This window comes from Brassica oleracea, chromosome C3, assembly GCF_000695525.1.
Source record: "Brassica oleracea var. oleracea cultivar TO1000 chromosome C3, BOL, whole genome shotgun sequence".
NCBI lineage: Eukaryota > Viridiplantae > Streptophyta > Magnoliopsida > Brassicales > Brassicaceae > Brassica > Brassica oleracea.
In genome coordinates this window covers 11953976-11965982 of record NC_027750.1, presented here as the reverse complement: position 1 = coordinate 11965982, position 12007 = coordinate 11953976, and the positions used below count along the sequence as shown (strand labels likewise).

At 37.4% G+C, this 12007-nt stretch overlaps 3 protein-coding genes across 5 annotated transcripts in view; 1 reads left to right on the top strand and 2 right to left on the bottom strand.

Moving 5' to 3' along the window:
• LOC106329420 (protein CER1-like 2) overlaps window positions 1-3618 on the top strand; it is a 4787-nt gene extending 1169 nt beyond the window's left edge. The window contains exons 3-9 of the mRNA XM_013768068.1: window positions 625-847; window positions 1587-1965; window positions 2048-2155; window positions 2272-2472; window positions 2994-3092; window positions 3181-3354; window positions 3436-3618. Coding sequence (XP_013623522.1) covers window positions 625-847; window positions 1587-1965; window positions 2048-2155; window positions 2272-2472; window positions 2994-3092; window positions 3181-3354; window positions 3436-3618 — 1367 coding nt within the window. The remainder of the gene's footprint in view (window positions 1-624; window positions 848-1586; window positions 1966-2047; window positions 2156-2271; window positions 2473-2993; window positions 3093-3180; window positions 3355-3435) is intronic.
• A 91-nt stretch (window positions 3619-3709) lies between these two features.
• LOC106328958 (phosphoribosylaminoimidazole carboxylase, chloroplastic-like) lies at window positions 3710-7505 on the bottom strand. 3 transcript variants are annotated; one of them, XM_013767514.1, is made up of 17 exons: window positions 7344-7505; window positions 6956-7235; window positions 6642-6854; window positions 6440-6551; window positions 6296-6358; window positions 6071-6209; window positions 5936-5991; window positions 5779-5852; window positions 5539-5686; window positions 5298-5471; window positions 5133-5220; window positions 4938-5048; window positions 4736-4842; window positions 4536-4653; window positions 4350-4444; window positions 4159-4265; window positions 3710-4075 (listed from the first exon to the last, which is right to left on the bottom strand). In XM_013767514.1, exons 2-17 carry the CDS (start codon window positions 7168-7170, stop codon window positions 3982-3984), a joined length of 1914 nt encoding a protein of 637 aa, XP_013622968.1. In that variant the 5' UTR covers window positions 7171-7235; window positions 7344-7505; the 3' UTR covers window positions 3710-3981. The 3 variants fall into 3 exon arrangements, with proteins under 3 accessions (XP_013622968.1, XP_013622967.1, XP_013622966.1); XM_013767513.1 differs by having other exon boundaries at window positions 6956-7181; XM_013767512.1 differs by having other exon boundaries at window positions 6956-7170.
• A 1416-nt stretch (window positions 7506-8921) lies between these two features.
• On the bottom strand, window positions 8922-11480 carry LOC106327976 (scarecrow-like protein 9). The gene is made up of 2 exons (XM_013766311.1): window positions 9295-11480; window positions 8922-9196 (listed from the first exon to the last, which is right to left on the bottom strand). Exon 1 carries the CDS (start codon window positions 11369-11371, stop codon window positions 9341-9343), a length of 2031 nt encoding a protein of 676 aa, XP_013621765.1. The 5' UTR covers window positions 11372-11480; the 3' UTR covers window positions 8922-9196; window positions 9295-9340.
• Window positions 11481-12007: the final 527 nt, after the last annotated feature.

Genomic DNA, 12007 nt, shown 5'->3' with positions numbered 1-12007 from the left:
AATATATATCAAATCTATATTTAAAAAAATAGTAAAATTTATAATATTTAATAAAATTTATTTTTAAATATAAATTAGATTTAAAAAATTCTTTACTGCACATGGTGCAGGAAAACACCTAGTATATATATATATATATATATATACTGCCTATTACTCACTCTCCGTTCCAAGGTCTATTATTTTTACAAAAAATTGAAACCAAAACTTGTTTACTTGAGGCTAACTTTACTCTTTATCTCCTATACGGGAACAAGTACTCTTGGATTATATTCTCTTTACTATTTTGTATTAATTTTTACTTGAGGCTGAAATGGGTGTAATCATAAATTCTACACTGAAAATTCAAAACAAAACTTCGCTGAAGGGATATGCACTATAGCCAAATGCTGGAACCTTATTTACAAAAACAATGTGATGACAAAATCGTCAGTAAGTGGTGTTGCTTTCTTTAACCATTTAGCTGAAGACATGATTTTTCACTTGATTTTATAACTATTTAATATAGTTTATTTAGTATGGACAAAATTCAATCTCGTTAAAAAAAATTATCTTCTATAAAAAATAGATTTGATAAAATGTCATATGCATGTACAATAATATAATGCATAATTTTAACTGCAGCGGTGGTACATCCATTTGCGGAGCACATTAGCTATACAATTATAGTCGCGGGGATACCTATAGTAACGACTTTTTTATGCGGCACGGTCTCTCACGTCTCAATTTTTCTCTACATAAGTTATATAGATTTCATGAACAGCATGGGTCACTGCAACATCGAGCTCATTCCGAGATCTTTCTTCTCTCTTTTCCCTCCTCTTAAGTACCTCCTCTACACTCCTTCGTAAGTCCTTCAAGATCCACTAGAATAGTATTATTTTACCTTTACCTTGGGTACGTTTACAATTGTGTGTTTCAGCATTATTTCACCTTTTCAGATACTCTTTTACGGTAGAATCTACAAACCCATTATAAAATATCTACTGTTCATATATAATACTAAATTTTATGGGCAAATCTCCAAAATAGCACATTTCTAAGTTTATATCACAAAAATAGCACTCAAAAATTAAAATGACTAAAATAGCACATTTCTAAGTTTTCCTTTGAAAATTTTAATTTTTTTATTTTTCAAAATTTGAAATCTTATCCCCAAAACCTCATTTCTCAACTCTAAACCCTAAACCCTAAACTCTAAACCCTAAACCCTAAATCCTAAACCCCACCCTTTAACTCTAAACCCTAAGTTTGTGACTTTTGATAAAACATTAAGTACTATTTTTGACTTTTGACCTTGAGTGCTAGTTTGGGAACAAAAACTTGATTTAGTGTTATTTTTGTCTTTTTCTCAAATTTTAATTTCATTTAGAATTAAACCAATTATAAAGTGATAACTAGATAATAGAGTACGTCTCTCACATATTTTGTAGAGTATTTCTATCAAAGAATCGTTTTGACCGTCTCTTTTTTATTTTCTATCAAGAACTTTCTGTTGTGAATGCCCTTGTACACAATCAGGAATACCACATCGGCAAATATCGAAACAATTTTTGAGACTAAACATTGATACGTACTGATTGCAGATTTCACTCGCTCCACCACACGCAATTCAGGACGAACTATGCTCTAACAATGCCAATATACGACTACATGTATGGGACCAATGACAAGAGCAGTGACTCATTGTACGAAACATCGTTGGAGCAAGAAGAAGAGAAGCCAGACGCAATTCATCTCACCCATCTAACATCACTGGATTCTGTTTACCATTTCCGACTTGGCTTTTCTTCTCTCTCCTCGCACCCCCTATCTTCTCGGTGTTACCTAGTCCTCATGAGACCCTTCACTATCATTATCTCCATCATACTAACTTCTTTCTCTTCTCGGGCCTTTGTCTTTGAGAGAAACCGCTTCCGTGATCTCACCATTCACTCTCACCTTCTTCCCAAGTTCTCCTCTCATGTTTGCCTCTACACTCTATTCTCAAATCTCTAATATCAAATAATTACTTGTCTTGTAATTAAATTCGTTTGTCAATCAACAGTACAAGTCGCAGCAGCAAAAGGAATCAATCAACAAAATGATAGAGACGGCTATCCTTGAAGCGGATAAGAAGGATGTGAGAGTAATGAGTTTGGGGCTACTGAACCAGGCATGCATTTAATACATCAGTTAGCTATGATTAAGTTATAAAATCCCAACGAGAGATATATAGACCCCATACATTATACATATTTAAACCCTAATAAAATACTGTAATATGATTAGGGAGAAGAATTAAATGGGTACGGAGAAATGTACGTAAGGAAGCATCCAAAGCTAAAGATAAGGATAGTAGATGGAAGCAGTCTCGCAGCTGCGGTGGTGGTTCATAGTATTCCTGTTGACACGAGAGAAGTTCTCTTTCGAGGCCGAATCACAAAAGTTGCTCGTGCCATTGTCATTTCTCTTTGCCAAAATGGCATCAAGGTACCTATTTAAATATATAAAAATATATATATATATGTTTATGTTTCTTTAGTTTTCAACAGTTATAAAAATCTCCTGAAGCGATAGTGATGTTATGAAGTAGTACAATGCCAAGCCTTAATTATGTTCCAAGTGAAACTGATTAAACCTTTACTTGTTTTTAGCGTCTTTTTTAGCTTTTTGTGCGGCTCTCTTTAGCATCTTTGCTTTGATAAGCTTCTTAGATTAATCAAAAACTTGTAATCTCTCTGTGTTATTACTCATATAATGAAAATTCACATACTTAACAAACAAACAAACAAAAATGATCGAACGTAGTTAAAACGTTATGTCATTATCTATCGAATCTTAGTCCTTTGATAGCTTATTTCCGTCACGTAAACAATGTCACTTTAAGTCCAATTCAATTTAGCATTTTGCTTACGGGTTACAATATATATATTTATAATGTTTTCTACATTTGACTGTAATAATTAGCTCACATTTTAAATTTTTGGGGTATAAACTATTTTAATAAATAGGTGATGGTTTTACGTGAGGAAGAGCATAGCATGATAGCCGGATTCATTGGCGGGCATTGCAAGGAAAATCTGGTCCTCACAACCAATTACTCCCCAATGGTACATTAGTACATCATAACAATCATTTTTATAAAAGCTGATAAGTAGTATTTTCATAAAACTGTGTAACATAATATATGGTGTATAGATTTGGTTGGTGGGAGATGGGCTAAGCAAAGAAGACCAGAAGAAGGCAAGAAAAGGAACTCTCTTTATTCCTTTCTCTCAGTTTCCTCCTAGTAAACTTCTAAAAGACTGCTTTTACCATACCACTCCGGCTATGATCATCCCTGACTCTGCCCAAAACATCGATTCTTGTGAGGTATATACATTTTGTTAACTTTAGTAAAACCATCTTACAACTAACTACGATATATAACACATTTGTTTGTATAAAATGTAGAATTGGCTGGGGAGGAGAGTGATGAGCGCATGGAGAGTTGGGGGGATAGTGCATGCGCTTGAAGGATGGGAGGAACACGAGTGTGGTCTTGAAGTTCCAATGGCTAATCCTCCAAGAGTTTGGGAAGCTGCTCTTCGAAATGGTTTCAAACCACTGGTTTTGCCGTCTTTAGAGACCAAATGATGGGGTAATTTACTGAAGGTTTGGTCTCAATTACAGTTTGTACTAAGAACCAAAAAGGAGTTTGTAAGAACATGTTATATCCCATGTCTCTATGGGAGTTACATAATATTATAAAATAAAACATTGTGTGGATACCTCATCCAATAGTTTCTCAAGAACTGAAGCTAACTATCAGATCCCTCACCGGGACTAGCTTGACTCTCAAATAATTGTGGCTTAGCTAAACCGGAACTAGCCGTGACAACAACTCAAGGAACCGAAACTACCTGTCACATCTCTCAACAAGACCTTACTGGCAGAAAAATCAATCACGATGGAGTTCCCGGTTATCCGGTAACCAATGAGAGCTCTGGCCAGTAATATTCACTGGTTCAGATACGATTCCCAACCTTGACGCTCAAGTTTCTCTCCTTTAACCATGTTCTCTTCTCTCATGTCTTCCTGGTACTGACTCATCCTGATCAAACCAAAACCCATAAGTATTATTTATTCTTGATTATGCTGACTCTTATGTAACAAGAGAAAAATAAAAATAAGAACCTTGAGACGAGATCAGTATCAGAGATCCCCAGCATCCTGATAGCAAGCAAGGCTGCGTTGGTGGAGTTGTTTATAGCAACTGTGGCTACAGGAACACCCCTAGGCATCTTTTGTAATACCATAAAAAGAATGTAAAAGGTTTGAATAATTGACAAAACGAAAGTGAATCATGAAGCAACAGATGCGTGTACCTGAACAATGGAGAGAAGTGAATCAACTCCATCCAAACGGGTAGCACGTACAGGGACACCAATCACAGGCAACGGAGTGAGTGAAGCAACCATACCTAATTTTCAAAACAAAGAAAAGACACACATCTGTTTGAGAGAATCTAGTGTTTTTTAATGAACAAGATGAGTTTCATTTTTAAGACATACCTGGTAAGTGAGCAGCACCACCAGCACCTGCAATTATCACTTGTACGCCTCGACTATGAGCTGAGCTTGCATATGAAAACATCATCTCTGGTGTCCGATGTGCTGAAACTATCTTCACCTGTAAACCAAACCAATGATGACATTCACGATGCAAAGAGACCAATGCCATGATTAATGTCTAAATTCAAGTTTCTTATTACCTCATATGTAACACCAAACATGTCAAGAATTTTTGCAGCATCTTTCATAACAGGAAGATCCGAGTCTGAACCCATGATGATACCAACACGAGGTGTCTCTGCAATGTCTAAGACAAAATGCAACATAACTTCAGTCAGATACATTGAAAAGTAAAAAAGCCAATGGACTAAAAATTCCAAATTATGCAGTATAGAAACTGACCATGTAGTTGACGGCTTTGTTCATTTAATATACAATGCAACCTTTGTTCCAATACACCAATAGACTTCCCAACAAGAGTGATGTGCCCCATCTTCCGTTGTTTTCTCATTTCTAACAACAAGATTTCATCATATACAATCTTTTTGAGTTAACTATACAGTTCACGAGAAAAGAGTAAGAGAACAGGCATCTAACCTGGCTTGTCATACCAATGCACAGATGCACCTGGAACACTCAGAGCTCTTGCAATGAGCCGGTGAGCCAATCTAAAACCAGCTTCTCCCTGTAACATCAAAATTTAAACTGATACGAACAAAGACACTTCAAACAAATAGAGTAAAAAGCGGAAGCATCCATTACATCATCTTCGCCCAGAATATTGTACATAATGGAGGCAGGAGTTCTCATCGACGGATCACCGAGTGGAAGACCAACCACAGCTCGCAAGTGTTGCTCAAACTGTGAAGTATAACATGACTCGATAGTTTGATGGCCACTGTTGTGTGGTCTAGGTGCAACTTCGTTCAGCAGGATCTGAGAGGAATTAAAACTCTGATAAGTTAAAAAAAAACATCAAAGAGCCTAAATTGTATGACAGTACCTGACCATCATCTGTCAAGAACAGCTCAACGGCGAAAACACCAGCGCCTTCTAAAGAACCAACAGCCTTTTGAGCAACATCGGTGGCAAGTTTGCTGATCTTCCAAGGCACATCTGCTGGTGCTTTAACTATATGGCATATGTTATCCCTAGAGAGTGCATTTCATTAAGGTCTATTAGTAGAGAGGTAAACAAACCATATCTTATATAAATCACATTAAGTCCAGTTTCTTTGTGTTACCTGTGAACAGTTTCAACAACGGGATAACAAACCATGGAACCATCTCTTCCCCTAGCCACAATAACAGCCAACTCCTACAAGTTTTAGACGTAAATGATTATAAACATCAGAGGGTGATAAGTTACTAAAGCAAAAGAGATTGTGATCATCGCTTTACCTTTACAAAGGGTGCCCATTTCTCAACGTACAAACCACGACTGAAACCTCCAAGAGCTGTGTAAAACAATCGAAGCAAAGGTTGCTAACTAGAATCTGTGAAACTACTTTACATATCGTTTAGTAAAGGCATTACCCGTTACAGCAGAAGTAAGCGCGTCTTGGCTATTGGCAACTGCATTTCCGCGTCCATCATAAGCTAATCTCTTGCTCTTGATCATGAGAGGGTAACCAAAAAGTTCACCTGCTCTTTCAGCTCCTTCAATATCACTTATCTGTAACGTCAAGGCTTAGGTGGGTCAAAGATACTTAAAAAACTCCTAATGATTCATGGAAAACAAAACATAAAGAAAGGCCTAACCTCCATAAACTCTGGAAGTGGGATGCCATGCCGAGAGAAATGAACTTTTTGCATGTACTTATCCTGAAAAAACATCAAACTGCCTCATACAAAAACATATTGCTTGAAAAGGTTAAAATAGTCAACACACTTCGATTAAGAAACCTGAATTATCCTGATAGTAGAGGCGTTTGGTTGGACATCTACTCCTTGTTTCTCAAGCTTCTCTAGTGTTTCCACGTCAACATGTTCAATTTCAACTGTCAAGACTCCACATCTAACTACGGCAATAAAACAAAATCATCTATCAATACTGTTACAGGCAATAACAATGGGAAATCTAACGCATTAAAGCAACAGAAGGGACCTTTTTGCAAACTCTTCAACAGTAGCACTGTCGTCAAAGCTATCAACCATGTGGCTATAAGCTAAAGAACTTGCTGAACAGTTCTTTGAAGGATCTAAAATCATAACTTTGATAGCCATTTGAGAAGCGGCTTGGCAAAGCATACGACCTAGTTGTCCACCTCCCAACACTCCCACAATGATCTCAGAGACTCCCTTGATATGTGTATCCTCGCTTTCAAAGAGAAAAAGCAAAATAACATTGGAAACAAGAACCGTTATGATGTGACAACATTATACTCCAAACAGTTGGGGAGCTACAGGGGACAAAGGTACCTGATAGGAGAAGCTTCGTGAGAGCTACACGCTAACACCGGGTTGAGTTTCTCAGATGAAGAAGAAGTAAGATTCGCCATGGGGAAACTCTGTGAGGAGTTCGTTTTGCTAACTGGAAGAGATCCAACTCTGGAAGTGAAGCGAGGAGTGTAAAGGACAGGACTTGGATTCCCAGAGACAAGAACAGCAGCTGAGCTCTGTTTCAGAAGCAACATCTAGAACATAGCTGCAGTATTAGCAACCAATACAAACAACTAGATTCATCATCGCATACTGAACTCTGTATTCAGTTCCGTTCAACGAAGAAGAAGAGTGCTTAGACCAAAACCTTAAGTCAGTGCCAACAGCTACACTTTAAAATGCAAATTGAGAAGAAAACTAAACCAACCTGGTTTCGAGCTGTGGCTTGACAAGGAGAAAGAGGATGCGAGAAGTTAAGCTTCAAAGGTTCGATTTTTATTTGAGGGAAACAAAACCCATGAACTCACTCTGTCACAGAGAGAGAGAGAGAGAGGATGCGAGACTAACTCAAACTCAGGTGGTTCTTAGAGCAGAGAAGGGTTTTGGGAAAGATACAATACGGTTTGAAGAGTACCATAATCGGTTCGCAAGTTTTTACCGGTCTAATTACTTAATTCAAAATCCAAACCAGATTTGATGATTTGGGCTCTACCCGAAAATGTACATAACTGTAGTTGTAAAATTGTATAAAATATTAAATACTGGTTAAGATCTAGCGGACCGTATATATAAATTATTTTCATGTATCATATGTTTTTAGGTATTATGAAATAATAAAATATATACTTAATATTAATAAGTCAGTATATAATTAAATTGGTGCGAGCACCTAAATAAATTTTATTAATTCAAACAATCATTTTTCTATTTTATACGGTATATAATTAATTTAAATGATGTTAACACACATATATATAGAGTACATTTTTAATATTGATATGTATTAAATGATGTTTCTACTCATATAATTTTTTGATCATTTGTATCTTTTTATAACAAAAACAATTTTGTGGGATGGTTAATAGTTTTAGTAATTTATATATATTTTTTAAACTCAATGCAAAATTTAAATTTTAAATTGTCAATATTTTTTCAAAGGTTTTATCAAAAAATATTGACCAAAGCAAATTTTGAAATTAAAATATTTTATTTATTTTATATATTATATTGTTTAATTTAAACAATATTAATATATATATATATATATATATATATTATCAGAATATTTATTAAATGAGATTTTTTATTTATATGATTTTTTGTAATTATTTGTTCTTGTCATAAGAAAAAATTTAAATCATGGATCATAAAAATTTTAACGTGAAACTCTTAACAGTTTTAGTAATTTAGTAATTTATAATCATTTTAAAAATTCAAAATATAACATATACGAAACAAATATAAAATTTTAATTATAACATATCAAATATAAAATTTTAATTATATAGTTAACGTGGTTATTGAATTTTTTTAATAATTTATTCAGTTGTGTTCACTATGACAAGAAAAGGATTCATTTACTATATCTTTCATTAATCTTTTCTCCTAATCTACGGTGTCCTATTCGAGCAGGCGTCGCAGCTTCAGGAGGCAAAACTTAAAGCACTTTGACCTGGCCTCAAAGCCCGAAGGAACAGGCACTCCAACAAAGGACTTGAAGGTGCTTTTCACTCAAGTAACCACTCGGTTCTGATACTCAGATAGTGTTTTTTCATATCTTTGCCCTTGTAGCAGAGTCGTAGGATTTGAGAATGAGAGGAATGAGTTCTTTGTGTGTCTGAACGGGCTTACTCTATATCTCGAGGGGTCTTGCCCGAGATTCTAAGTAACATCAAAAGGCCTTTGAAATATATTTAGAGATCATCAAAACTAGCAAATAGCGATGAAGGACCACAACTAATAACTAGGAGCTCAGATTCCAAGCTGAAGAATTTTCCAGAGATAGTATTAGCAACACATCTTATTTCAATGTAGCATTGGTCCTCGCGTGTACATTGGAGAAGTAAAAAACCTCCTTTCAAAAACCATATTCTCTCTAAGCTTCCTCTTATAATACGTGTTACAATCTAAGACAAGTTAACTCTGCTAGCAATATACAAACTCTCTCAATCTCATCATCCCTAGCTACAAGAATAACGTTAGGAGAACCTAGCTGAGTATGTCATAAAATTTGACTTACATAAAATGTGATTCTTTAGACGCAGCACTCTAGTCTTTCATCTGCAAAAGAGATGACACAGTCTCAGACTCTCAGTACAATGTCTCGAAAGAAGCAGATGGTATTTACAAGGCAATGTGGATATGAATCTGAGCTGTACCTATAGAAAAAGAAAAGAGATGGTCCCTGTTATGCCCACCACAAGGTCAAGCCTTGGACTCTGGTTTCCAAACAGAAAGAGCCATTACGGTTCTTCCCTTCCAGCCTTGCAATAACCACCGGTTATCTTGATCGATCACAAAGTCCTTGTGGTAGAATGTGTTCACCTTATGCAGTGATGTCTTCATAATGTCTGGGTCAAATGGGACTTGCACCAACCCTGACCTCATAGCTCTGACATGCCACTGCTTATACGTCTCAGGCCTCTCCACTCTTTCCCAACCTTCGCAGGCAATCACATTCAATGCCTCTCTCCCAAAGACCTCCATCTCAAGAAACATCCTCTCTTCATCTTCCCGTGGCACAATTGTCTCAAGCATGTCGAAAATCGATGAGAAATGAAAAAGAGCCTCGCGAAACCGTGTCACGAAGAACGGGGCGTTGTATGCACCATTCACAATGCCAAAGACGAAAAGATCGGGATTGATCTTCCCTATCAAACTGAGAACAGCGTCTCTACAGCTCTCTACTTTGACCGACTCGTCATGCAAATTCTCAGCTCTGTACAGACAATTAACAACAGTGATCTCATCCCTGTCTATATCAAGATCTTCAAGCTGAACAGCATCCCACTTTTTAGCAATGGCTTTATACTCAAACGGCACACCAAACTGTTTAGCATACGCTGCTAACCTCTCACCAGTCTCTTCAACCCGCTGCGTAGGACGAAACCCTGGCTGAGGAAACTCAATCCCGGTGACCCGAACCTTCGGTTTCCCATATATCGAAAACCGGTGGATAAGAGTTGGCCACTGGAAACCATAGAGGATACCAAAGTCAATAACATGAACTCTAGGAGAGTTTCCGACAAGATCTCGTATTGTCTTGTTGGTAATGAAATAAGAGAGCTTCCTGAAAGGGCAACACGCAAGGAAAAGCTGGTGAGCCTTGAGCACAGCTGCAGCAGACCTCGGTTTACTCACAATCCCTTTGTAAATCTGGCTTCCTGTACCGGCTAACCGCGCCTCAAGACCATTAGCAAAACAATGAGCCAGCCTCTGGTTTCCATCACCAAACGGCGTCGAATGCTGACGTATCTGCTTCAGCAACTGCCCTGCACATCTGCTGTCATCAGCTGCAACAGCTTGAGCACAATGTATCAAAAGACTCCTCAAGTCCACAACTTCTTTCTTCACCCCTCCTCCTCTGCCTCGTCCTCTTCCTCTTCCTCTTCCTCTGGCTCGTCTCTTCCCTTCTTGAGGCGCTGAAGCTTTCTTCTTCCCCACACCTTTCTTCAAGACTTCACGCAACGCGTCGAACTCCTTCATGCTCTCCCCACCTGGGACATGAACCAAGATCTTGTCCACCACATCAGACCTCAAAATGGTCTCGGAGAACACTGCAGGTAGCTTGCTGCACCTCTCTTCTTCGCCGCTGTTAGGGTTTCTCCTTCCTTTGCTCCTACTGTCCTCTCTGAAGTTCACAATCATCTCATTTCTCTCGCTATCTTCTTCAACCCCACGCCTAAACAGCCACACAGACTGATCATCCCTACTAGCATTCCATGATTCATGTACACCGTACGGAGACTGAGGAACGCTTAGAACCGGAGAACAAAGACTCTGAGGATTCCGAAAATCCAACGTGAAGCCACCACCACTCATCGGTTTCATTCCGCCGCTCATAAACCCGCCGCCGGAGCCGTTACGATCCCCGGCGGGAACAACATGGTCAAGATTCTCGATGTAAGGCGAGCTACGCTCGGGAGAGGGAGGATACTTCTTACCGATCGCTTCGTAGAGAGATCGCTCGGCTGCTTCGAGATCGAGAGACTCCTGAAGCATACAGACTCTATCGTCCATGTCTTCCTCCATCAGAATCTGGCTAATGTAACCTAGAACGGCGTCGGAGAAGTCGAATTCATCGGCGGGATCTTCTTCTTCTCCCGCCGCTGACGTCGCGAAGGCGTTTTGGTTGTTGGAGAGGCCGTGATTGTAGTTGTAACCGTCGAAGAGTGTTAGAGATGAAGGTTGATCGGGTAAGCGGGTTCGATCAACCGGGGCTGGATCAGTAATCATTTGGATTGTTGTTTGAGAAAGCTAAGTTTGAATCCGATGAGGAGGTGATGACTAAGGAAGAAGACGACGAAGAGAGTAGTAACGAGTGGAGGGGACCAGAAGGAAAGAGGAATCGAATAAATGCATTTTGTATCTTTAATTTTTAATATTAATTTGTTTATTATAAAATTACAAAATCTATATTATTAAAAGAGAATTACCATTTGAAAATGTTATTACTTCATTAATTAAACTCTTTTTTTTGCGCTTGTCTTTTTCAGTTGCATTTATGAAATATCCTAAAACGAATAAAATTGCCTAATTTATTACTTGTCTTTTCAGTTACATTAATGAAATATGCTTAAATGAATTTAAACTTCTTATTTTATTGTTTGTCTTTTTCAGTTAATTTAATGAAATATCCTTAAATAAATCTGGACATAATGACATTTAATCAACCAAAAAAAACTCATGAGTTATCCTTACGTGCATAATTTTAATAATGGAGATTTTTAAAAACGTGCATCATTAAAATGTTACCTAAAACATGCAACACTAATATATAACATGCATCAATAAAACTAGAATTTGACTCACACAATTGTACGGATATTATTTTCAGTTGATTAAATTTAAAAATAATTATTTATTCAAAAA